The 27,604-nt window shown below is 38.0% G+C and overlaps 2 protein-coding genes across 2 annotated transcripts in view; one reads left to right on the top strand and one right to left on the bottom strand.

Annotated features, from left to right (window-relative positions):
* LOC129761554 (tau-tubulin kinase homolog Asator) overlaps positions 1-24,706 on the top strand; it is a 96,023-nt gene extending 71,317 nt beyond the window's left edge. Inside the window, exon 12 of the transcript XR_008740456.1 lies at positions 23,961-24,706. The gene's annotated coding sequence lies outside the window, so the exon portion shown is untranslated. The remainder of the gene's footprint in view (positions 1-23,960) is intronic.
* Positions 978-25,000, bottom strand: LOC129761556 (putative mediator of RNA polymerase II transcription subunit 26). The gene is made up of 7 exons (XM_055759292.1): positions 24,940-25,000; positions 13,549-13,912; positions 13,140-13,480; positions 13,009-13,079; positions 1,785-1,941; positions 1,287-1,730; positions 978-1,214 (listed from the first exon to the last, which is right to left on the bottom strand). The coding sequence occupies exons 1-7, from the start codon at positions 24,989-24,991 to the stop codon at positions 1,078-1,080; spliced, it is 1,566 nt and encodes a 521-aa protein (XP_055615267.1). The 5' UTR covers positions 24,992-25,000; the 3' UTR covers positions 978-1,077.
* Positions 25,001-27,604: the final 2,604 nt, after the last annotated feature.

Below are 27,604 nucleotides of genomic sequence, written 5' to 3'. Positions count from 1 at the left end.
ATAGGTATTCACGTAGGAGAAGAAAATAAAACAATATATTTAAAATATATATTTACCAAAGGTTGTCCCCTTTGTATAGTCCTACGTCACTCCGGTTATGTCCTCGACATTACCCACCCGTCTTTTTTTTTTTTGAAGAAAACTTTCTATTGTAATGTAAAGCCTCAGTAAAAATGTCGGAAATGTTGTACTCGCCGAGTCTGTTGTAAATAATAGTCTGGAATACGTGTTTCAAGTAATTAATAATATGGTGTGAAAAATTTCATTTGAATTTTAACATTTTCAAACTGGCTTCGTGGCTATCGAGTTTGGGACCCAAATTGAAAGTCGGCACTGACAACTGAGCTGAAGAGCTGTTCATAAAGAACAGCTCATTTAGATGAGCTGATATGATCAGAGCTGTTCATCATGATGAGCTGATTTGCACACCTCTAATGCCGAATGAAAGTTTGCCTCGGCGAGATCCACTGTTTATACTCTAGGCAAGTATTCCCCTTCATTCTTCTACTTTTCCTTTGTTCATGGGGACTTTGAATCCTACGATTTCCCCTCCGTTGGTCGTCGATAAGTTGCTCGTTATTGACAGGTCTGTTCGGGAAAGCACACAAATGGACAGAACAAATGTATGGGAAAATGGAAACGCCTCAAGTTTTCATGAATTTTAACCATTTACAAACCAGGGGATTCTAATGTATAGCATATTAAACAAATCTTACGGAATTTCCGATTCGTTTAGTATGTGAATCGCCAAATCCGTTCATGGCAAAAATAGTTATTAACGTTAACTTTATTTCATAAAGTCGTGACCTGTTTTCTGATTTGGCACCCTTAATAAAAGACGTAGTTCTACGTCAAAAAACCATAATTTTTTTTACCCAACCCCGAGATATAACCGATATTGTATCAAAGGACTCAATAGTTTGTTCGAGAAATGCCATCGGTTTTCGGAAAACAAACATTGAAACATCATCCGGCAATTGATTTTTCGTAATGTCACTTATATAATTTGTCATGTTTCAAAATTTGTTAGTCTCCAACAATGATCCCGACCCCGTTCTCGCCCCCGGAGGGTCCTTCCTACTGTTCCTCGGGGTAGTGTATTTGTCCCAGATCCCTGCAGAGATTATTGTTGGTAAATGCTGTGTTGTAGTTGAACGATCCGTAGCCAGGTGCGTATTGGGTGTATGCCGTCGGGAAGATCAGCTCCGGGTTCGCTGTTGGGTTGGATGTGGATATTAGAGACGTTACGTTTGGTTGAAGGTTTGCGGGAGGAAGCGTTGACGAACCTGCGAATTGATCGGTGTTCTGCAAGAAGGCCGAATAGTTCGAGGAGCAGGCTATGTGCGGATTCAGGACGGCCGCCTCGGACGGTTCGCCCGTGCTGTAGCTGCCGGCGGTTTCGTAGCTGGTCGTGGGGAAGCTCTGGTTCTGCGATATGTTGTTGTTCATGTCGCTGAGGAATTCGATCGACTGGACCAACGGCGAGGCCTCCGTTCTCTTGAGGCCAACTGCTGCTGCGGCAGCCGCTGCAGCCGCCGCCGATGAGGCGATCATTTCACTGGTGATGATTTTCTCGTACCCGCTCGGGACCTTTGTCAGCTCGGAAGGATGTTGGTGATGTTGTTGGTGTTGCTGCTGCTGTTGTTGTTTGCGGCCGGACGTGTCGTCTTCAATGATTACCCCCACGGAGAGGGCGTCCTCCTGTCGGTGATATTTGTGCAGTTTCTCTCCTGGAATGAAGTGAAAATGTAGCCTTAAGTTTTGGGTACATGAAACGAACAAACCTCTAATGGTGAAACTTGATTGATTATCCGAGTTGTCCTCGCTTGATATCGCCATCGAATTGACAAAGTCCACACCGCCCGTGAAGAGATCGTTGTTCTTGTCCTGCTCGTGAACCTTTAGTCCGTCGTGCATCATTTCCGGTATATCTTTGGTGTCCTAAAAGGAGAGGTTGGCAATCAAGATTTTGGCTAATGTAGACCAGTGGTAACCAAACTTTTTTTCAGAATGGCCACAAAAATGTGTTGAACATGGTGTAGCGGGCCGCAAAAAAAGAGAGACACTAAAAAGACACGACCACATAGTTAGATTGGGGTCACGAAATTATAACCGGTGAGAAACAATCACTCAAGAATGAAACTTCTTATACAAATTTTTAATAGCACTGACAAGGGCCGATGAACAAATACATTGAGTAAGAGACGTCATCGTTTCAACGACGCTAACATAAACCGCTGTGAAACAAATTTTCACGTTCCGTTTTTTACCGAAGAACGCAACTCTCACCGCTGAAAAATAAATAAATAGATATAAAATACGCTGCACCTTTACGCCACTTTTAATCCGGAAATAATGCTCGAATTCACGAAAATTAATTGTCACCAATAAGTTATTCATGATTTATCAGTCATCTTGTTAGCGACCAGATGCCAGCGGCAGCGAGACTTTCCACATGGCCTTTCTCACGGCTAAGTGTTTAGTTTTTATTTTTCCAAATTGGCCTTGTTTGGATGAATGAACTCAATAATTCAAAACATCATCATCATTCTCCCAATAAATCCGAACATGCTCCTAAATTTACAGAAGCTCCCTTCCAGCAAAAAATTATAAAAATCAATTCGCTTTTGACTACTTCGGATATTATTGTTGAATTCATCGAAATTCTCAAAAAAAAAGTGTTTTGCCGAAAGTTTGATTGATTTTTGTACAGAAATGAATGCTCGGTCGGTGGAAGACGGTTTCCTGGCTGATTGATGTTGGTAGAGTAGACTTGATGATTGTAAATACATGATTGTAAATTAGGTTTACAATACGATTGTAAATTGGGTCTTGCATGATTAGAGCGAACTGTTGGTGGCTATTTTTTCACATTCCTCTCAACTCTGCTGTTGTTACTTTTTGGGGCGTCTTCCGGATCAGTTTATATCTATCGTCGTACTCGAATATAACTCAATGTTTCGAAATATTTCGAACTAAAGCTCGTGACGTCGAATGCTTATTCGTCAGTTTTAATTTTAAAAAACAAAATGTTTCATTTTAAAAACGGTCTCAACAAAAATCTTGAACTAACCGTTCGTGTTTTGGTTGAACTGTTGCATTATAACAAAATTCACTGTGTTCTATGCTCTGAAATGATGTGGAGAACTTCGGACCAACGACCTTGATATATGTCGAAAATAAATACAAAGCAAAACTGAATATTGAAAATTCACAATTCAGAAAATTTTGAGAATCCTACAAATATTCAGAACATTCCAGATTCAAAACATTTCAAATTCAGAAAATTCAGAAAGGAAGTAGAACATAAAGTCCGGAAAGTATATAAATTTCAAAAACATTAGAAAATTTAAAGTTGAGACAGTTCATATTCAGGAGATCAATAATTCAGATAATTGAAAACAAATTTCAAATTGAAAATTCAAAATGGTCAAAATCCAACAATCAAAAGTGAAAACCATGCAAAATCTAAAAAATTAATATTTAAAATTAAAAAAACAATAAAAATAGAAAGATTAGGAAATTTAGAAAATAAAAAATAAGACAATTGAAAACTCAGGAAATTGAAAATTATTTTTTCTGGAGGATTTTTATGTTAAAATAAAATAAAATCGAAAATGAAAAATTTTAATATCGAAAGATCTTCAAAACTGAAAATTCAGAAACTAAGAATTTCAAAAAATTAAAATTTATTAAATTGCAAATTTGAAAATTTTTCAAATCACCGAATTAAAAATGTCGAGAATGCTGTAAATTTGAAACTAAAGTAATTCAATAACTTAGAAAATTTATATTTCAAAAAATGAATATACCAAAAGCTCAAAAATAGTTAATTTTCTGTCAATTGTAAAAATTTTGTAATTTTTTTTGTTTTTTTTTATTTTCAGTATTTTTAATTTCATGATTTATCATTTTTTTGAATTTTCAATTTCAATTACCAAATTTTTTTTTCAAATTCTTTCAACTTTCCAAATTTTAGCAAAGATTAGAAACATTAGAAAATTCAAAATGTTGAGAAAATTTAAAAAATATCCGAAAAATAAATGAATTTGAAGAATTTGGGAATGCAGACGGTTAAAAAATCAGGAAAACTGAAATTAAAAAAAAAAATTAAAATTTCCGAATAAATTGAATTTGAAAAATTTTAAATCCGGAAAATTTAAAAGGTTGAAAAATTAAAAAAACTCAGAAAATTTAAAATTTAAAGGAATTCTTATAAATTTAGAAAACCGTCAGTTTAAAAAACTAAATTCATTAATATGAAAAATATGAGAATTGAAAAATTCAAAATCCATAAAATTAAAGACAAATTTAAAATTCACAAAATTTGAAATTTTGAGAAATTTAAATTCAAAAGTTGCAAATAAAGAAAAATAAATTCAGAAAATTCATTAAAAATATCTGAAAAAAATAATTCAAAAAAAAAATTTGTTTAAAAAACAATAAAATTCAGAAATTGAAAACTCAAAAAATTGAAAAATGAAAGAAAAACTCAAAATCAGAAAACTGAAAAATAAAAAAATATATATATGCTTCAAAAAATTCTGGAAATTTTGAAATGCCAAGATTTTGAAAATCTAAAAGATAGTAGAAAGTACATAAAATTAAAATTGAATATGCAGATAATAGAAAATTCGAAAATTTCAAAGTTCAAAAATTAAAAAAAAAACATTTTAGAACATTTTGAAAACTCTAAATATCGATCAAAATAAATCCAATGTTGTCGTGCACCTGTGGCCGAGTGGTTAGCGTCTCACCTTATCATGCCGGGTGTTCGGGTTCGATTCCCGTTCTGGCCGGAGGATTTTTTTTCGTCAAAGAAATTTCCTTCGACTTGCACTGTGGTCACGCGTATTCTAGAGCTTGCCACTCGGAATACATTCAAGGCGTGTTATTTGGCTTAAGAAAACTAAGTATTAATAAATGACGCTAGTTAATGCGTACGTTGAGACGGCAAAAGTTCCACAGGGAACGTTAACGCCATTCAAGAAGAAGAAATGCAAGAAAATTTAAAGAAAACTAAAAATGAAAAATGAAATTTTAAATTTCAGAAAGTTGATAAATTTAAAATATTGAGAAATAAAAATTCAAAAAAATTGAGAAATTAGGAAAATTTATAATATTAACAATATTAATGTGACCACTCCCAAAGTTCAAGGACAAGTCCCACCGGTGATACCCCCTGTTAGCTTGCCCAAAAAATCGAGTGCAGCGGATAAGCAAAATCAGGTCCCTCCTGGCCTCCGTGGTAATAGTTCACCTTCGAACGACCCAGCACTCGAGGGGACATCAAAAACCCCAACTGTCCCTGTTTTTCCGTCAAGTTCAACTTCCCAATCGGGATTTATAAAGTTGTCTGACCTTGTGGATCAAATCTTCACGTGTTTTAATGTTTCCGACTCCATCAGAACCATTGTCACCGCAATGCTTCCAGTACTAAAGACAATTTTGCAGCAATTGATGCAAACATGGCCCCTCCTTGCAATGATTATCTCTCTTGATGTCTAATTTAAATAGAGAGGTCGGAGATATCACTGTTTTACAGTGGAATTGTCGTAGTCTTATGCCTAAATTGGATACATTCAAATTTCTAATTCATAAACTCAATTGTGATGTTTTTGCTCTATCCGAAACCTGGCTCTCTTCTCAAAATGATCTCTCTTTCCACGATTTTAATATTATACGCTTGGACCGCGATGACAGATACGGAGGGGTACTATTGGGGATCAATAAGTGTCACTCATTTTTTAGAATTGACCTTCCACCTATTGGAGGGATCGAAGCTGTTGCTTGTCATGCAAACATCAGAGGCAAAGACCTCTGTATAGTCAGCTTGTATTGGCCTCCGAGAGCTGCGGTTAGCCGCAAACAACTTGATGACATGTGCTCACTCCTTCCTGAGCCACGATTGATCTTGGGAGACTTCAACTCTCACGGAACTGCCTGGGGGGAACAGTACGACGACAATCGTTCATTGTTGATATATGACCTTTGTAACAGCTTCAATATGACCGTTTTGAACACTGGGGAAACAACACGTGTGCCTAAACCTCCTGCTAAACCAAGTGCTCTTGACCTCTCGCTTTGCTCGAATTCACTATCGTTAGATTGCAAGTGGAATGTAATCCAGGACCCCAACGGTAGTGATCACTTGCCAATCAAAATTTCCATCACCATTGGGTCGAATTCTTCTGAATCTATAAACATGGCATATGACCTCACAAGAAACATTGACTGGAAAAAATATTCGGACGCGATTGCTCTAGCCATCAATTCCAGAGATGGTTTGCCTCCATTGGAGGAGTATAACTTCATTTCTCGTTTGATCTATGACAGCGCGGTTCGCGCTCAAACGAAACCCATCCCAGGCTCCACTATTCGTCGAAGGCCTCCCAATCCATGGTGGGATAGCCAATGTTCCAAGCTTTATCAGGATAAATCGAACGCATTCAAAGCTTTTCGGAAACGTGGAACCATTGAAAATTTTCAATCGTATTTGGACCTTGAAAATCAATTTAAAAACTTGATCAAAGGGAAAAAACGTGCTTATTGGCGAAATTTCGTGGGAGGTTTGTCACGAGAAACGTCAATGAAAAAATTATGGAAAGTGGCTAAAAACATGAGAAATCGCTCTTCATCGAATGAAAGCGAAGAATATTCACATCGATGGATTTTTAATTTTGCACGGAAGGTTTGTCCCGATTCCGCTCCCGTGCAAAAAATTGTTCGAGATATACCACAAGATAGGTGCGATCTTGATTCCGAGTTTTCGATGGTAGAATTCTCTCTTGCTCTCCTTTCTTGTAACAATTCTGCTCCGGGATCGGATAGAATTAAGTTCAACTTGCTGAAAAATCTCCCTGATGTGGCGAAACATCGCTTGTTGAACTTATTCAATCGGTTTCTGGAGCATAATATTGTTCTAGATGATTGGAGACAAGTACGAGTTATAGCTATTCAAAAACCCGGAAAACCCGCGTCCGACTTCAATTCGTACCGCCCAATAGCAATGCTGTCTTGTATACGGAAATTGTTGGAGAAAATGATCTTGTTTCGCCTTGATCGATGGGTTGAAACGAATGGCCTACTCTCAGATACACAATATGGGTTCCGCAGGGGCAAGGGGACGAATGATTGTCTTGCGTTCTTCAGAAATTGAAATGGCTTACGCCGAAAAAAAACAAATGGCTTCAGTATTCTTGGACATAAAGGGGGCCTTTGATTCTGTTTCAATAGAGGTTTTGTCAGACAAATTACACTCTCGGGGTCTGCCGCCTCTATTGAATAATATGTTATATAACTTGCTTTGTGAGAAACATTTGAACTTTTCTCACGGAGATTCGGCAGTAAGTCGGGTCTCTTACATGGGACTCCTCCAGGGCTCATGTTTAAGCCCCCTTTTGTACAACTTCTATGTAAGCGACATTGACAATTGCCTTACACAAAATTGCAGCCTAAGACAACTTGCAGATGATGGAGTGGTGTCTGTCGTAGGATCAAACGAATCCGACCTGCAAGAATCCTTACAAGATACTTTGAACAATTTTTCAACTTGGGCCATTGGGCTAGGGATCGAATTCTCCACGGAGAAAACAGAGATGGTGGTTTTTTCTAGGAAGCATAGACCAGCAAAACCAAAGCTTCAACTTTTGGGTAAACCGATCACTCATGCTATGTCATTCAAGTATCTTGGGGTCTGGTTCGACTCCAAATGTACTTGGGGGCCCATATTAGCTATCTGAGTAGAAAATGTCAACAACGAATAAACTTTCTCCGTACAATTACCGGCACCTGGTGGGGAGCCCATCCCGAAGATCTTATAATGTTGTATCGAACAACTATTCTCTCAGTGATGGAGTATGGCAGTTTCTGTTGTCAATCAGCTGCCAAAACACACCTCATTAAACTCGAGCGAATTCAGTATCTTTGTCTCCGTATTGCGTTGGGATGTATGCCCTCAACGCATACCATGAGCCTCGAGGTTTTGGCAGGCGTATTCCCACTAAAAGATCGCTTCAATTTAATATCTCTTCGGTTCCTCATCCGGTGTAAGGTTATGAACCCATTGGTGATCGGAAATTTTGAGCAGCTGATCGGGCTAAATTTTCATTCTGGATTCATGACTTCATATCATGAATTCATCTCCATACAGGTTGATCCTTCTTTGTATATTCCCAACCGTGTTTGTTTTCCTGACTACATCAATTCCTCTGTATTTTTTGACCTGTTCATGAAGGAGAAAATCCATGGAATTCCAGATTATCATCGATCGGGGATCGTTCCTACGATCTTCAATGCAAAGTATGGGCGTATCAATTGTGATAATATGTACTTCACTGATGGGTCCTCTATGAATGAGTCCACAGGATTTGGAGTGTTCAACGAATTTTTTAGCACCTCCCACAGTCTTCAGAATCCTTGCTCAGTGTATATTGCTGAATTGGCAGCGATACACTGGGCGCTGGACAGCGTCGCCTCACGACCTGTTGAACACTATTACATTGTAACGGATAGTCTTAGCTCTGTCGAAGCTATCCGTTCAGTGAGGCCGGAAAAGCACTCGCCGTACTTCCTTGAGAGAATACGAGAAATTTTGAGTGCTTTATCCAGACGCTGTTATGTCATTACTTTTGTCTGGGTCCCTTCACATTGCTCAATTCCGGGTAATGAGAGGGCTGACTCATTAGCAAAGGTAGGTGCAATTGAAGGCGATATTTATCTGCGTCAAATCGCCTTCAATGAATTTTATTCTTTAGTCCGCAAAAATACCATAGTTAACTGGCAACGCAAATGGAACGAAGATGAATTGGGCCGGTGGCTCCACTCGATTATCCCTAAGGTTAGCCTCAAACCATGGTTCAAAAGTCTGGACTTGAGTCGGGACTTTATTCGCACCTTCTCCCGACTCATGTCCAATCACTGTTCGTTAGACGCGCTACTCTTTCGTTTCAATCTGGCCGGCAGCAGTATCTGCGTTTGTGGCCGAGGTTACCACGACATCGAACACGTTGTTTGGTCGTGCGAGCTGTATCTTGTCGCCAGATCGAATTTAGTAGTCACCCTTCGGGCCCGAGGAAGGCAGCCCATGATGCCGGTGAGAGACGTGTTGGCTCGGTTAGACCTTGATTACATGTCCCAAATATATGTATTCCTTAAAGCTATCGATCTTCGTGTGTGATTGTCCTTACACCCTTAGTTTTTCCTTTTCCTTTTCCTTTGTGAGAGATCGGATCCCTTCTTAACAATAAGATGAAATGTAAATACATATTAGATATAAGATAGGTTTAAGAATTGAGTGTGATGAGTGTGATTGAGAGTGTGAGTGTGATCATTGTCAACATATCCTCATATCCCCTCCTTTTCCTGAAGAAAATATGTCACCCTTCTAAACTCGAGTTGACCGCGAGTAATCGGTTTCCTATATTATTAACATTAGAATTAAGGAAAAATGTATATATACTAGTAACAATACAGTAAGGAGTTCGGCTCCTTTAAACCTATGTAACTGAGCCTGTAAAAATAAACGATTTAAATAAAAAAAAACAATATTAAATTTAGAAGATTTTAAAAATTTGATTACGAAAAGATAAGAAAGTGAAATCAAGTAGGTTCAAAATAATCAAAATATATAAAAAATATAAAAAACTCAAACTTCCCATTTTTTATAATTTTCTCTTAAAATTCAGATAATTCGGAATTATCGTAAAGTTTGAAAATTCCAAAAAATAAAAAAGTCAAAAGTTTCAGAAAATTTAAAAAATACATGCAGAATAAATCAATTTTGAGAAGTTGGAAAATTCAGACATTTTATAAAAACCAGGAAATAGGAAACTGAAAGAAATAAAAAATTCAGAAAAATTCAAATTTGAAGAATAAAAAAATATTTATAAACATATTTTTAAAATTAAAAACATCCAGAAACTCAGAAAATTTCAAGTGTGGTTATGAAATCAGAAAATTAAAAAATTAACTTAACTAATTAACTAAAGTAATATAAAAAATACGAGAATTTTAAAAAATCATAACTTAAAAGTATACAAATTAAAAATTCATAAAATTCATTTGAAAACTCTGAACAATATTAAATTGAAAAACTTCTGGTTAAAAAAATTCGGCAACTTGAAAAAATTAAATTTAGAAATTGGAAACTCAAAGAATTTTGAAAAATTGAAAATTGATAACTGAAATCTATATACATAAAAATGGAGTGATGTCTGTCTGTCTGTCTGATTCTTATAGACTCGGAAACTACTGAACCGATCGACATGAAAATTGGTATGTAGGGGTTTTTGGGGCCGGGGAAGGTTTTCGTGATATTTTGAGACCCCTCCCCCCTCTCTAAGGGGGGGTTGCCATACAAATGAAACACAAATTTCTGCATTACTCGGAAATTAACCAAGCAAACGAAACCAAAGTTGGCATGTGAAAGTTTTAGGGTGCAATAAATGTTTCTATGATGGTTAGACAGTCCTTCCCCCACTCAAAGGGGGGGCTGCCATACAAATGAAACACAAATTTCTGCATTACCCGAGAATTAATCAAGCAAATCAAACCAAATTAGGCATATGGAAACTTTAGGGTACAATGAATGTTTCTATGGTGGTTAGATACCCCTCCCCCCTCTCTTAGGGGTGGCTGCCATACAAATAAAACACAAATTTCTGCATTACTCGAGAATTAATCAAGTAAATGGGCGGGACGAAGTTTGCCGGGTTAGCTAGTATATATATATATATATATTCAATAATTCCGGAATTTTCGAAATTATGAAAATCTAAGAGATTGTAGAATGTTCGTAAAGTTTAAATTGAAAATGGAGATAACTGAAAATTCGAAAGTTTCAAAGTTCAATAATTTAAAAAACACAATTCTGAAAAACTTAACAAAATTTAGAACGTTTTCGAAACACTAAATAATACTGAAAGTCTAGAAAATTCAAAATTTTCAAAATTCAGGACATTGATATTTCAGAAGTTTTTAAATTTCTTAATTTTTTCATCTTTTCATAATTTGAATTTTTAAAATCAGCTAAATTTAATGTTTTTAATGTTTTGAATTAAAAACATTAAATTTAGCTGATTTTCAAAATTCTAATTATGAAAAGATGAGAAAATTCAAGTCGCCATCAGCAGTAATATCTCCGATTACGGTGGAACGTTGTGGGTGTAAAGACATTGGTCATTTAATCAACTTTGCATACTTGAGATATCCGAAGAAGCGTAAGGCTTCTTTTTGAAAAGAACCAAAGTTATATTCTTTTTTTTACGAAAACTTATAACTCAAAAACAATAGAATTTTAGTCAAAGAATGGAATGTAAGAAATTGTTTAAATTTTCATAAAAAACCAAACACTAAAAACAAAATATTTTTTGAAAATTGAAATTCATTTTTCTCAGACGTATATTTTTAAATTCTCAAAAAAAAATTATGAATAGCTCTTACAATTTCCAACATCACATCCATACATCGAAAGATGGACACTTTTACAGGAAAAAAGTTTTTCAGACGACAAATTTTCATGTTTTTTTGAAAAAATTACAACTGATCCTAATTTTATTTAAGGTCAAGAAAGCGATTAAGTGTATTCGAGAAACTCTCAGATCATAGATCTTGAAGTGTTGCTAAATAGATTAAACTTTGCAGAATATGTAATTTCAAATGTCTGAAAAGTCAAAAAAATATTTCGAAAATTACAAAAAAAACAAAAAAAAAAGAAATTTGAAATTTGAAAACTAGTTTAATTTAGAAAATCACACTTAAACATTTGAAAAATTTAGAAAAATTAAAATTCTTAAATTTTTCCGAATTTTATTTATTTTATATTATTTTATTTATATACTAGCTAACCCGGCAAACTTCGTCCCGCCCAATCGCAGAACTATTCATTGATTGATCCTCTAATCTACCCTTTAAAATTACCTTTTACTGTAACATTCCTAGTACTTCTAGCAAAACTCGACATTATAATATCAGATTATTTCCAGACACAATTCTCGTTCAAGATATTTCAACCACTTGCAAATAACATGTTTCTTCGTTACGTTACATGCTAAATTTGGTTTTATTTGCTTGATTAATTCTCGAGTAATGCAGAAATTTGTGTTTCATTTGTATGGCAGCCCCCCCTTTGAGTGGGGGAAGGACTGTCTAACCATCATAGAAACATTTATTGCACCCTAAAACTTTCACATGCCAACTTTGGTTTCGTTTGATTGATTAATTTCCGAGTAATGCAAAAAATTGTGTTTCATTTGTATGGCAGCCCCCTCTAAGAGAGGGGGAAGGAGTATCTTATCACCATAGAAACATTTATTGCATCCTAAAACCTCCACATGCCAAATTTGGTTTCATTTGCTTGATTAATTCTCGAGTAATGTAGAAATTTGTGTTTCATTTGTATGGCAGCCCCCTCTAAGAGAGGGGGAAGGAGTATCTTATCACCATAGAAACATTTATTGCATCCTAAAACTTTCACATGCCAACTTTGGTTTCGTTTTCTTGGTTAATTTCCGAGTAATGCAGAAATTTGTGTTTCATTTGTATGGCAGCCCCCCCTTAGAGAGGGGGGAGGGGTCTCAAAATATCACGAAAATCTTCCCCGGTTCCAAAAACCCCTACATACCAATTTTCATGTCGATCGGTTCAGTAGTTTCCGAGTCTATAAGTATCAGACAGACAGACAGACATCACTCCATTTTTATATATATATAGATATTAAATCAGAAAATTTATACATTTTAAAAAATTCTAAATTTGCTGATTTTTTTTTAAAAAGGTCAACAAATATATTATTCTAATTACATTGTCCGTCGAATGAACACTGCATTTGCTATTTCCATTCCATAAATAAGAATTATAATTTCAACTTTCTTGGTTTTGCACCATTACCAAAAGACGTAGTCCTACGTCTAAAAATTGGTTATGATTTCTTAGGTTTTACACATACAAATTTGTTTAAAATAAAATAACACCAGATGGGCCAACCAAAAAAACCAAAGACCATCTTACCGATTGATTCCATCCGTGGGGATTCAGTACCTTGTCACGTTTGATGCAGCCAAGCAGATTAGTTTTCAAATCTGAAATTATGATCATGCTATTGTGGAGGTTTGATCATAGAAATGCAATGCATATCATACCAGGATCCTCTTTAATTTTACGTCGTTTCGTACCGGTACTGGAGAGCGATTTTTGTGACAAACCGAGCAATCCGTTAATACTGTACGAGGCCGATGCAACGTTGTCCGACGTGTGGGATGTCTTCATCAAGCTTTCCGAATCGGACAACGGTTGATTCATACACTCCTGAGCCTGCGATTGGGATTGCGATGGTTGTGCTGATTGTTGCTGCTGTTGTTGCTGTTGTTGCTGTTGCTGTGATTGACCCTGGCCACGGGATATGATTCTTGGGCTACTGTCCATACTGGTGTCCATGCGTGAGCTGTACTTGGCCTTCTCGGCCGCCTTGTTGCGAACAATTCTAGGAAAGGGGGAGGCAAAGCGTGCGTTGAAGGTCTAGAAATCATCGCAAATGAAATGCCAGCGAACCTGTTGATCGACGAAACGCTGGGAACGTTGTCGTGAACGCAAATGCCGTCCGCCAGCAGTTTGTCGCGAATTTCCCACGCAAACATGGTCGGATTCTGCAGCTTGTAGGCGGCGATGGCGTCCACCACAGGTGGGGTAGCCACCTTTGGCTTCGAGCCCCCGATGACGCCCGCCTTGAAGCTACCCGTTTCGTAGTATCGGGACAGAATCTTCGATACACAACCATGGCTGACACGCAGCTGGCGCGAGATGTCGCACGGACGGATGCCATTGTGGGCTAGCTCTACGATGCGCTGCCTCACGAGATCCGGTAGCGGGCGTCCGTTTACAAACACACCCCCGAGCTGGTTGACTCCACCGTGACCTGCATGGTGTTGATTCAGTGTCAAAACATCAAATCAATGCGAAACGAAAGAGAAAACACACATCGATCGGTGGCAGCGGGGAAGAGAGAGATGGATTAGTAAAGTTTGGCAAACGACTCGCGAGAGGATGGCTGAAATATTTAACCCAAATGTTGAAATCATATAAATGCAAGCGAACATATAAGAACCTTAAAATCATTAGTATAATAATAAAATAACGGTTATCATATGAAGTCACTTAAGATTAGGAGGAAGAAAAGAAAACATAAAACATATGTGGCGAATAAATTCGGCGGCTAAAAAAAGGTCAAAAAATTAGTAAAATGAAACACACATACAAAGTGCAATAGACGAGATGTTTCATTTACAAAAGCATAAATTGAATATGACGGAAGTCAGGTTGGAATAATCAGGCAAAGAAAAAAAACTGAATGTGAATAATAATAAATAAACATCAGACGCACACATACATACATACGCGCGCGTATCAACAAAAATAAGGAATTGTGTGGAACAAAAGGGGGATTTAAACCCGGTGGACCTTCGGGTTGTCACCGGCCCACAGGTTCAGCACTTTGCGTTTCAGAGCTGTGCATAAATACACGACCCAAAAATACGTTATGTGAAAAAAGGAGCATGAGAGAAACGGAAAACGTTTTTTTTTTGGTCTTCTGTTCCATGGTTTTTTTTTTTGAGCTGATGATCATCATTGCCGCCTCGAACGAAGGAGAAGCTCAACAGTGTGGCATTTTAATAAAGCACATCAACAACCGCTCCTTCCTCTCCGGCGGACAATTTAATACACATTGCAGAAAAAGAAGACGAGGCGAAGCAAAAAACAATCGAGGAAGGTAAAAAACGGCAATAACCTCACTTCGGCCAGAGCCTGGCTTATGTTGTGTCTCTTACTCCGTCTTGCGTAGCAACAGGGGCTCGGGGCCTACTCAACACACATGACAATGTGTGCGCATGTGTGTGCGTGTGTGTGCGCGTTGAGAGATTGTCATAATAGATAGGAATCGCAAAGGTCTGCCCGAAAAACCGCCAAACGCAACGGTAGCAGTAGGCGGTGAGTCAGTGTGAATGAGTGAATGGATCAGGTGTGTGTGTTGACTTTTTGGCATCCCTAAGTAGGCTCATTATGCGCGCTTTCCGTGGAGCGCTTGTTCGCGGGGATTTTAATGACTTGCGATGATAGCATCTCGATGAGCTATGGAAGCTCGGTGTGCGGGGGTGCGTACGTGTGTATGGGGAGTATCCGTAATATGGGCGGCGAATGAAATTAATTCACGTCCAAGAAAATGGGTAACGATCAGCGGTAGGCTTCGCGCCGTTGAAACTTCAACAGCGCATTTGCGCAACCAAATTGACGCGCCGATGGTCAAAGCCAGCTTTGTTTTGATTGAAGTGTTTGATTTTACGAGCCATGCATCTAGCCGTAGGCTGGGCATTTGTCATATGGAAATGTCGATCGCATGTGTTGCTGAGTTTATCGAACGTGTTGCAAAGACCGGTGAAAATGGTAGTTAATTTACGGATTCAGGGTCGAATCAAATAATCACATATGAACTGGGGCTGGGCGATCTTGGATCGATATTTAGAAGATCGATCTTTTCCATTCCGATTTCCGATTTTTTGGATCGATTCTTTATACTCGAAAGAATCGGGAAAATCGATCATTTTGCAGGTTTTAATGTACATCGATTTGATTCTCACACAAGACCACATCCCAAATTCTATAAACAGAACGTCAAGTCATTAAGCTTGCTGACGAGGTCTATCTGATTCTTCGGTGATTTACTTCCGTGCAAGTGCAGTACAGGATCACAACTAGCGGCCGCTACTGAGTACTACAACCAGAGGCTCATCTGATCACAGAACTGGATGGTGACTACAGTTCCAGTCGAAACGTTGTTTTAAAGAACTGGCGCTTAAATCAAGATTTGTATTTCAATAACAAAAATGAAAAATAAATAAACTGAAATTTGTAAAAAAAAGCTTTCAACTTTCCAAAGATCGATTCTCTGGTAGCGATTTAACCAGTGAATTGATTCCTCTGTTGTTTTGAGAATCGATTCGATCTTTTATAAATTTCGCCCAATCCTAGTCATAAATCTAGGAGAAGCAGTTGTGTAAGTTCGGTCATTACAAAACAAGCGGTCACAAGTTATATTTACACCATCAAATTCACTAGGGTGACAGTGAAAAATTGTGACGAAATTAGATGATGACATCAGTTTCTGCCGAAAATTTATTTTCTAGTGCTACAACCAAGAATCGGTTTCGAATAAATCCCAGACGTATGATACGGATGGATTCTATGGAATTTGCTAGTTGTTCAATCTCTAATAATAATTTTCAATTTTAATGAACATATACCCAAAAACATGTTAGACCTGAGACTAGGTCGTAAACTATATGAGGGGCTTAGAATGCAAGGGGTGTAAGTGACTTGATCGATTTCTCTCCATCGACTTTCTCTTTTGATCATAACTTAACTGCAAACACATTCCCAGTTTATTTGACAATGTGGACGATAGGTCAAAACCTCAATTATCGGATTCTGTAGCAAAAACAAATTGGAACGTTTTTGTGTGCTGAGTTATTCACGAAAGAAAAAGTTGATGAAGAGAATTCGATCAAGTCACTTACACCCCTTGCATTCTAAGCCCCTCATATATGACAACGCTAGGATGCCGATTACTGTATATTTAATACCGATTAGGACGGTTCTATGCTAAAAAAATTAAATAATTTTGTTTTTGTATTTTTTTTTATTGAATTTGACTTGAAAAAAATACATATCAAAATACATATGGTCGGTGGAGTAATTTGGCGAATAGTAAAGATCATTGCAATTGGTCTATAAGAATTATAGCCAGAGGCAGACCTACGCGGGTTCACAATGATTTTTAACTTAACGCCACTCACGCGGAACAACGTCCTGCACAAGAAAAGTATTAAACAATGTCAACAAACGTTTCATCGCGTTAGTATGTATGTTCTCACAATAAAGATCGTACTCGAAAAAAAAAAATGCAACACTATTCTGTGTTTAACTTTTTATTGCGTGGGTAAAAATTGATGAAATTTTGGGTAAACTGGTTTAGAGTGTAATATGTAATATTCATTCACATTTGACGAATTTCATGCCAACTCGACTGGCCGTTGGCAGCACCATCTCAGATAGCAGTGAAACGTTGTGGGTGTAAAGACATGGGCCTTTAAGCAACTTCGTATACTTGAAATATTCAAAAAAGAATTAGACTACTTTTTGAAAAAGGCTAACATATTTTTCTTGATTTTTTATAAAAAATTATAACTCAAAAACTACAAAATTGTGGTCAAAGGATGAAATGTAGGAAAATGTTTCATAAATTTTGTGTAAGATTTTTTTTTTGAAATTTTAAGTTTTTTTTCAACTTTTTTTAAAGAAATCCTCATTTACAGGCAGACCTGTTTTCGTGCGGTCCCTTTTTGGGTGATTTCTCGTTTGTGCTACTCTTTTTGTGCGATTTTATTATGACATCGGGTCTTGAATCACACAAACTAATCGCACAAATAATAAAATCGCACCTAAACAGTCACACAAATGGAAAAATCGTACAAAAAGCAACCGCACAAAACCAGGTTTTCCTGTAAAAACTATAAGATCTACAAAATGTTAATTAAGGTATAAAATGTAGGAAATTGTTTAGGTTTTCATTGAAGAATATCAAAAAAATTTTTGAAAAAAAAATCATTGAAAAAAAATACAATGTTTTGAAAAATGAAATTCATTTTTCTCGAAAACACGTGTTTTTTAAAATTCTGCCAAACAATTCACCTAAACATTAGAAGATGAGCACTACTACTGGTAAAAAGTTTTTCTGACAACAATTTTTTCATGTTTCCTTCGAAAAATTACTAATCATGTTTAACTAGTAACATTGTTATGTATAAATTATCGTGATTTATATGCGCTGCTATCTTTTTTATATTTAGAAGCATGTCGAGAACATGTCAAACGCCAGAATTTACACAGAAAATTGTAACGAGTAAAACGTTATTCTTTCAAGCGTCTCCATACAAAAATGCCATATATTCCAGAAACTATAAAACAAAGAGTATTGTAATTTTTTCAAAGTAAACATGAAAAAGTTGTTGTTAGAAAAAAATGTTCCCTGTAAAAGTGCCCATCTTCCGATGTATGGACGACTTGTTATAAATTGTAAGGGCTATTCATATAATTATTTTTAAGAAAAATGTTTTAATTTTTAAATTTTTTTTAGTATTGTTTTTTTATTTTTTTTGGATTATTTGATGAAAATTTAAACAACTTCCTACATTTCATCTTTTGATCGAAATTTCGTAGGTATCCTAGTTTTTGAGTTATCAATTTTTGTAGGAAATTGAGGAATTTTTTTTGGTCCTTTTAAAAAAATAGTCTAATTTTTTTTTGAAGATTTCTAGTATGCAAAGTAGCTTAAATGGACAATGTCTTTACACCCACAACGTTTCACTGTTATCTGAGATGGTGCTGCCAACTCCTAAGACGAGTTGGCATGAAATTTGTCATGTGCAAAGTTTTGTCACAATCTGTCAAGTGGTTATCGAGATGACTTCCAAGCAACTAGTGCTTCCTCAAAATACGGGCGCGGCCGTGGAAAATCCAGGTGGATCGTGAAACAGTTGGGAATCGACCAGTCGATCGTGTCCCGTCTGGTAAAATCGATCAAGAAGACCCAGCTGCGAGCTGGCAGCAGAAGAAAGCCGTAGAAGCTCTTCCTTCTGGTTCGTCCAACAGACTATAACGCGGGTTGGACTTCATGTCTTCAAGGTGAGGAAAGTACCTAACCGAATCGATAAACAGAATACAGTGGCCAAAACTCCGCGCCAAGAAACTGTACCGCGAGTGGTTGTTGCATCCGAAACGCATCGTAATGGACGGCGAGACGGGCTCGAACCAGATCCCCGGCCTGGAATTTTCCGTCGGCAAGTCTCGCCTGGGTATTCTGGAGAAGTTCCGGAAGAAGAAGGTCTACAAATTTGCCAAGAAGTACTTGGTGTGGCCGTCGATCTGTGGGTGTAGCAAATTCATCAAGCCGTACATAACGACCGGCACTATCAACGGCCAAATATATAAAGAAGAATTAACGCTCAATAGAAAAATTGTGGGCGATTATGAAGGGCGAGCTCCGAAAAACAGGAAAGGTCTTCAAAAACGACCAGGATTTGAAGAAGAGTAGGATGAAAGGGTTTAAAAAAGAAGACGCAAGTGTTGCATAATATTTGATGGGTAGCGTAAAGTACAAGGTGCGGACATTTAGCCTAGGAGGGAAGGTTGAATGGACCAACTTCACAAAAACATAAATAATATGTGTTTATTCATTCCCTGAGAGTTTTAAAAATATTTCACTTAAGGTTGTGTCCCATTCACCCGACAAATCAAATTGTGATTTTTTTTCGAATCTCTTGTTGATAAATAGGATTGAATCAAAATAACATGAAAAATCAACAAAAATACGAAATGAAATAATAAATTGTAATGAGGAAATTTGAAAATGATTTTGAAGACTTCGCGGTGTCATTTTTAAAAATTAGTATAGGCACAATTGACTGCCGTCTTCTTTCCTTTTCGTGTTGATTAAGGCCCTGAGATCATTCAAAAATGAGCATGGGTCATGGATTATTTCGAAAATTAAGCAGGTAATTTTAACATTAAAATATAAGCATAAATGCCAGGACAATCACGTATTTACTACCGCAATGCAATGTTTATCAGGATTTTGTTATTTCGTGATGAAATTTATTGTGAGGTCAAACGTAATGGGGGCGAGGTCCCCATTTAACGAGGATAAGGAACCGAGGCGGCACCAAGCCGCCGAGGTGACGCAATCCGAATCGGCCGCCGACCCGCCGTCGGAAGCGGCAACCTCTCGCAGGCAAACCTGTGTTCCACCGATTGCCCGGTTTGTTTGAAACATAGGAGACGATCCTTTAGTTAGGTCGTACGGCATACGTTTACCTGGTGCATTACGGTCGGCGGCCAACTCGGATTGCATCACCTTGTCGGCTTGAGGCCGCCTCGGTTCCTCATCCTTGTTAGATGGGTACTTCTCCTCCATTATAGTGATCTCAGAATAAATTTTATTACGAAACAATAAATGTATATAAATAAAAATGTAAGGCAAAATCTGTTGGTAAGCGGAAAACCCGAATAAGGGATGGTCCGATTTTAAACTTCTTTATTTTGTTGTATTCGTCTCTTCCCGTAGATCAATATAGTGGAGAGAAAAATCCAAAAAAATTCGGAAAATCCTGAAGGAAGGTCGGAAAATTCGGAAAATTGAATTTCCACATGTTCGAAAATTACATCATAATAAGCGTTGTTAGTCCATTCGATGTTTGCGCAATCGAAATTGATCTTTGTTCGTAAGTGGAAATGGATTTTCAGGCGATATAACGCATTTCCATATCTTATATCTATATAAATAAAAATGAACCCGAAGAAGGGATGGTCCGATTTTAGCCTTCTGTATTTTGTTGTATTCGTCTGTCCCCGTAGATCAATATAGTGAAGAAAAAAATCGAAAAAAATTCGGAAAATCCTGAAGGAAGGTCGCAAAATTCGGAAAATTGAATTCCCACATGTTCGAAAATTACATCATAATAAGCGTTGTTAGTCCATTCGATATTTGCCCTATCGAAATTGATCTTTGTTCGTTAGTACAAATATATTTTCAGGCGAAACAACCTATTTCCATATCTTATATCTATAAATAAAAATGAAAGGCCAAATGTGTTGGGATCAATATAGCGAAGAGAAAAATCGGAAAATTCGGAAAATTGAATTCCCACATGTTCTACAATTAGCTAAGCGTTGTTAGTCCATTTGATGTTGGTGCTAATGAAATTGATTTTTGTTCGAAAGTGGAAAAGAATTTTCAGACTGAATAACGCATTCCTATATATTTTATCTATATAAACAAAAATGGAACGCCAAATGTGTTGGTGTGCCCTAAACCCGAGGAAGGAAAGGTCCGATTTGAGCTGTCTTTATTTTGTAATATTCTCTGTATCAAACATGTATTCTATGCAACGGAGAAACATGTTATTTCCAAAGGCTTGAAGAATCTTGAACGAGAATTGTGTCTGAAAATAATTTTATATTATAAGGACGAATTTTTGTAGAAGTACTAGACAATTTATAGTAAAAGCAAATTGTAAAGGGTCAAAGAGTAATCAATCAATGAAGAGTTCAGTGATTGGACTCACTAACGTTCACTTAGTAAAAAAAACGTGGATGTTTGAAAGTATTCAAATCAAAAAATCTATTTTGAGTGGGACGAAGTTCGTCGGGTCAGCTAGTCAGAAATAAATATACAAATACTTCCTAATAATAAAATTTGCGTATTATTCGAATATATCCTTCTTTTGAGTAAGTCTAGCATTTAGGAAGACGTTACATTCGGATAAATGTTCCATTCGGAAAACTGTCACATTCGGGTAATTGTTGCATTCGGGAAAGTGTCAATTCGGGTAGATGTTACATTCTGGTAGCTGTCGCATTCGGGTATTTGTTACATTCGGGTGACTGTCTTTCGGGTGAGTGGGTTTCGGGTAAATGAGACACAATCCCTACTTAAAATGATTTTTTGGTGATCATTTTTGTCTGTTGAATTTTTTTCCAGTGCAGTCTTTATATTGTAAAAGATTGTTGCGTATTCTGGAAGCGAGTCGAGTCGAAACGGCGACAAATGGCAATGCAATCGATGTTTAATCATAACTTCGGGTATTATCAAACATATCCCTTCCAAATTAAAAGGAACAAACACTTCGACTGTGTGAATAATGTCCCGCGATCGCTGAACATTTTAGTCTACCACATGAAGTAGTTCAAGCGATAATTGAAGACAAACGAATATACGAATGTATCGGTATTTTCATCAATCGAGTGAACGTAACGAGGGATATTCGTTCGATTCAAATCTCTTAAAATTCAATTTTAATTATAGCACCTCAAAAGAGCTTATTTACTGACTACAGGGGGAATATAGGACCGGTTGTTCTAGCTTCACAATAAAGCCTATTTTGAATAATTGCTTTAATATTTGGGAAACAAGTTCAATAAAAAATGGGTGGGTTATATCTATGATACAACCGCAAGGTTGACGTGGGACTACCTTAGGTTAGCAATCATTTGTTTCAATTCTTGATTGAATGAAACAGTTTCCAAATTCAATTGAATTCAATGCTTTGTGAGTAAAAAGATTGTATATTGCCATGTAAGGTCAATCATGCATTGTGATAGATTATGTTCTTCGTTACAAGTAAATTTAATGTCATACCTTTTACGTTTGGTATGATGCCTAGGACAAAATATATGTACGGAAGAACTATCAAACGATTATTTTATTTTACATTTCCCTCTAAATTTTACATCTCTCAAGTGTACGTACTTCTCAAATCGCGAATTTGCTTGAACCTGGAAAGTTCATTCGCTTCTAGTGTCTGCACGATTTTCCCAGGTTCCTAAGTTTAGAAGGTCGTGTTAGGACAGATATATTCCAGTCTGCAGAAGGCAAGCGAGGACAAAAGTACTCGCAGTTTGCATTTATTTGCAGAGCCGATTTTCCCAGAAACATTGGTTTTGAAGTCTGTGTTAGGGAAACACATTTCAATCGGAACAGAAATACCCCCGACTTGTATGAATTCGCAATGCCGATTTCCCCACGCTCCATGGATTTGAAGTCTGTGTTAGGGAAACACATTTCAGTCGGAACAAAAATACCTCCGACTTGCATGAATTTGAAATGCCGATTTCCTCCAGAACACATTTCGGTGGGAACAAAAGCTCCCCCTACTTTCATGTGTTTGCAATGCCGATTTCTCCATCGCTGCTTGGGTTTGAAGTCTGTGTTAGGGAACATTTTTCGTTGAGAACAAAAGTCCCCCTACTTTCATGTATTTGCAATGCCGATTCCCCCAAGGCTGCTTGGTTTAGATGGCTGTGTTAGGGAAATCGTAAATCGAGCCAATCAAAACGAGGCAGTTAGGGCGTTTAGATACCGCCTAATATTTTACAGTTATTCAATTGTTTATCTAATGAAAAATAACATTTTGTTAGTTGCGATAGATGCGTAGAAATATTCCCTATCAACTGATGCTAACATCTTTCCGATCCAGTGAGATATGTTCGAGTTATAGGCATTCGAAATCTTGCATTTTTTCCTGCATGTTCTGTGTTCAGGTTTTCATTTTACCCTCCATATATTCCGGTTAGACGTAGTCCCACGTCAAAAAATCGTACCTACAAGCTTCCGTCGCAGTACGAACATTTTTTTTATAATTGTCCAAACACATTAAGCTAACTTTATGTTTCCACAATGCACACACATCGGAGGTGAAAGAACTCCGGAAGTGAGCCCAAGAACCCAGCCCATGAAAGCGAATGCGGCGCTGCCGTGTAATGGCCGTTCCCCGGCCGTTTCCCCCCATCATATTTATGAACCCTCCGTGCCTTACCGCCGCGTTGTGCCGCCGGAGAAACAGAAGCAACAGCAGCAGCAGCAGCGGCAGAAAAAAGAATATACACGGGGGAGAAATCAATGAGACGACGTTGCGCTGGCTGCCATCAGCAGTAAGCGCCACAGAGTGCTCTGCTCGCTGAGACATACCAGGAAAGCGAAAAATTGTATGTATGATCACACGGAAAAAAATCACTTCTCCAACTACAATGGAGAAGAAGGTGAAGCGACAAAAACACACGAAGCAACTAGCTAGCTAGCTAGCTGTTTGCTACCGCACACAGAGCGCTCTCCAGTGGTGGATTGCGCAGACCTTGAACTTGTGGCTGACCTGTTGATTCATCCACACCGTGGGGGCCTCATAAAATCACGATCACCTTTCCTGCGCGAGCGCACGGAAGGATTACACCTTTTTTTTTTCGAATTCTAGAGTAACATTTACACCACAAAAGCCTCGTACAGACAGGGGAGTCATTCGACTCGACACAGTTGTTAGCAATATTTAGACCGAAATGTAACATTTACTAAACCTTTTCAGCACCGTCTGCGGGTACACACAACAACGGCTACTACCGAACAGCCATATGCAAAATAGACCACCACCGAACGGAAATGGCTTCCTGGGGTTTCGTGGATCCTCTCCAGTGCGATCTCAGCTGATCTCCGCCCACTGTATTTCCTGCTTCGGTGTGAAATGCCTGCGCTGTTTTTCACATCTCACAACCTCGCGTTCGATCCTCGAGATGATCACACAAAATATATGTTGTTCGATGATCCGCACCACCGAAAAAAAACACACAAATCGATCATATAGGTAAGCCACACGAATTATTGTGGTGCCACAAGCGGAGCACAAGTACCGAAAACGCAGCAAGCGGAACGAGTGAAGCGAACGCGACTGCGAACGACGAACTGCACGAGAGAGCTCCAAAGGCACGCCACGGACTGCCGTGAGCCCTGCGCTAAGATGGCGCTCCCTACCTGAAATGCGCACGGTAAGACCGAACAACTCGCGAGGGTGAGCGCCACACCTATACAACAACAATGTACGGCTCACCCGCGCGGGTCCGCGTTTGTATTCGTAGCAGACTTAACGGTAACAACATCAACCCATCACATCCATCCGTCCGTTCGAGCTGCGAGAGCTGCGACTTGCGAGGGAGAGAGCAAACTAAACATAAGGCAACAACTGAAACATAAAAATTAGCGGGGGAAAGCATTGCATTTATGATGACCGCCGCCGAATCCAGGATGTGTGTGGGTCATAAAAGTCCGTTGGTGAAAAGAGCGCGCGCGCTCGGCGCGCGGATCCTCGTTCTAAGCTGATCGAGCCGAGGGAAGGAACAAGTGGCGCTTTCGTCGCATACACACATCCCAATGCATTGCACTGGCTGGCTGGGCTGGCTGGTTGGCGTGTTAATATTCGTTGTCATTGAGACCTGTTGAACCCTCGGTATTTAATTCCCCGTTTCCCATTCCACCACATGCTGCTGCGGCGAAGTGGCGGCTATACGTACAGGTGTAGTACTCCAGGATGTTCTGCTTACAATTGAACGAATTGTAATGCATCGTCTGCAGCTGGAAGTGAATAGAAGGGGGAAAAAGTGTGCTCGTTCTAGAGATAAAAGAAGGGAGGAATAGGAAAAGAATAGAACCTCATCACGCGCTCGAAATCGGATATTCCTCGTGTCGTTGACTCAGGTGGCGCGGGATCAGTTGATGGTCGTAAATCATATTCTACTCGGGCAGCATAGGCACTGTTTGTTTCAACAGGTAACAATAACGAGATTATCCTCTTGCGTTGGAATGACGTGCTTTGGACGTCAAAATGCTTCTGAAGTAGAAATGAATCTACCAAATTTAGTGTTTATTATACAATATGTACGTAACTCTCAGCGCAAAAAAAAAACTAAAATACAAATGAATAGCAGGCCTAGGCCAGAGAAATTGAATATGATATCGAATCAAAAATGTACTCTTCAAGAACTATCCTTCAGCTGCCCGTACACGATCATCAATAACGACATTACCATTACAGTAATGTTGTGCGAAGATCCAACGTCATTCCAACTTTACACGATCATTTTTAACCCTCCTGTACTCGCGTGCAAAATCATAACTCGTATACTCGCGCACGGTGTTACAGACGAAAGTTGAGCTTCTCTGTAATATTGTGTATTGTTTGTGTATTTTTTAGGCTTCATTGGCATTTATTTGAAGAGGAGGGTGTTATTTAATGAAAAAACTCCAGAAAATATGTTTTCTCCGTTTGCATTCAGTTTGAATTGTCATCTGATTCAGCCTCCTCAAAACAGAGTATTTTTTGATACTCCAACACAAATAACGAAATTCGACTTTTTTCCTGTTATTAGTTGAAAGAAAGCAACTGAATATAATTCATGAAAGTATAAAGAGCTATAAAACAACATAAAAACGTACTAATCGATTGTGGTTTCATTGGTATGAGAATCAGAACATATCATAAATGCATGCTCGAAACAAACATATTTATTACTTTTCATGCAGTTGTAGCGTGTTTTTCGGATCTGTTATCGGAGAGAAGAATGTATAACGACCTTCTAGTTAAATTACAAGAGGATAAAGGTTCTGGAATATAAAGATAGCATATTTCCAATATTCTTCGTCTCTGTATTCTTGATAAACTAAGAATTAACGCCCTTTTTTATATGACGACGAATGACGAAGCTAGAGAGAATCGCAAAGTCGTAGTGTTGATATTTTCTGAGAAATGAACGAATTATTGATTTCTCGGTCTTTCAGACCTATGCGCGAGTATAGGAGTGTTAATGATCTAGTGATTGAAACAAAAATATTTCTATCCTCATTCTTGAAAGCATTGCCCGATGCTTGCCACAACTTTTTTCCATGTTTCCAGCAACGTTCGGATTCCTTGTCTGAGGAACCTCTGTTTTTTCGAAACAATTCAGGAATCTACTCGATTTTTATTTCCAAAGTTCGCAAACGAGACGAATCGCTTAGCTTGTTGCATTATGCCTAATGATTCGGCTCGTTCTTATTGTATTTGATTTGAATCTTGAAATGAAAAAAATTGTCTGAAATACGGAGATCTGCTCTTCTGTAACGTTGAAATCATTCACGGCATGTCCTTTCACTAATAGCGGTCACGCCACGGTATCCTTTAATCATTCGATGCGCTTAAGCCGCAGATTGTTTCGAGTTGAAAATTGGTAAAAATGTCTCAATTCCTTTGCACAAAAAACAGTTGATTGCGATAGAAGCTTTCAGTCGTAATGACAATGAAATTTTTATCAGTACATAACCATAGATTGAGGTGTTTTTGATGCTACATCTTTGACTAAAAACTACTAACGGTTGTTCAAAAAAAAATGAGAATTTCTTCAGTGATATAGTAAAAAAATTAAAAAAAATATTTCAAGCAATTCATTATTTTTTTCTTATTACAAACATAACGATTGTTCTTCAAAAAAAAGTCAGTGAATGTTGGCAACGAGGCACAACTTGGTGGAGATGTTCTCACAAGAGCGTTGGACGGCACTAACATCTATCTTCCGGATGCAATTCCGGATCCTCGTGGTTGCTGCTTGGTGTCCGTGGCCCGCCAATTATTCTCGTACGCCAGGGCACTGAGGGAGCCGAAAAAAATCCTCGATCATACGGCACTGGGGCAAGTTGGTCGGGTTCCGTTCCTTGGGTACGTACGGTATCTGTCTTGGGTACGTACTGTATGTCCGATCATTGCCGGAAATGTGAGACTTTGACAGCGGAAAATAACTCTCGTCGTCCAGTACGAACGACGTCCCCGCGGAGTGCTGGTTATTTCGACGCCATCTTTGATCGAACTGACAGCACTCGAGCGAAATGAAAACCAGCAACACGAGAGCAATTCTCTTGGTGAGAAAAAATTTTCGCTCTTTACTTTTTTCACAGAAAGTTATTCAAATCATTCTCATTATTTTATTGAACACCCGTTAGTTATGACACTAGTTGATGAAAAAACATCAGATTGTTTTATACCATTTGTTTCGATTTGGAGTTCTGCGGAAACTCTCCTGATGGAAAAAGCATTGGCTGACTTACGAGCTGTCGAGAATAACTTTAGTCTATAATGTTTATAATCACAGTAGGCATTTGTTGTCAAGTTATCAATTCATTGCTTTACTATTCATGGCGTCATCTAAA

Source organism: Toxorhynchites rutilus, chromosome 1 (assembly GCF_029784135.1).
Source record: "Toxorhynchites rutilus septentrionalis strain SRP chromosome 1, ASM2978413v1, whole genome shotgun sequence".
In the NCBI taxonomy this organism is placed as follows: Eukaryota; Metazoa; Arthropoda; class Insecta; order Diptera; family Culicidae; genus Toxorhynchites; species Toxorhynchites rutilus.
This window is presented reverse-complemented; position numbering and strand designations above follow the sequence as displayed.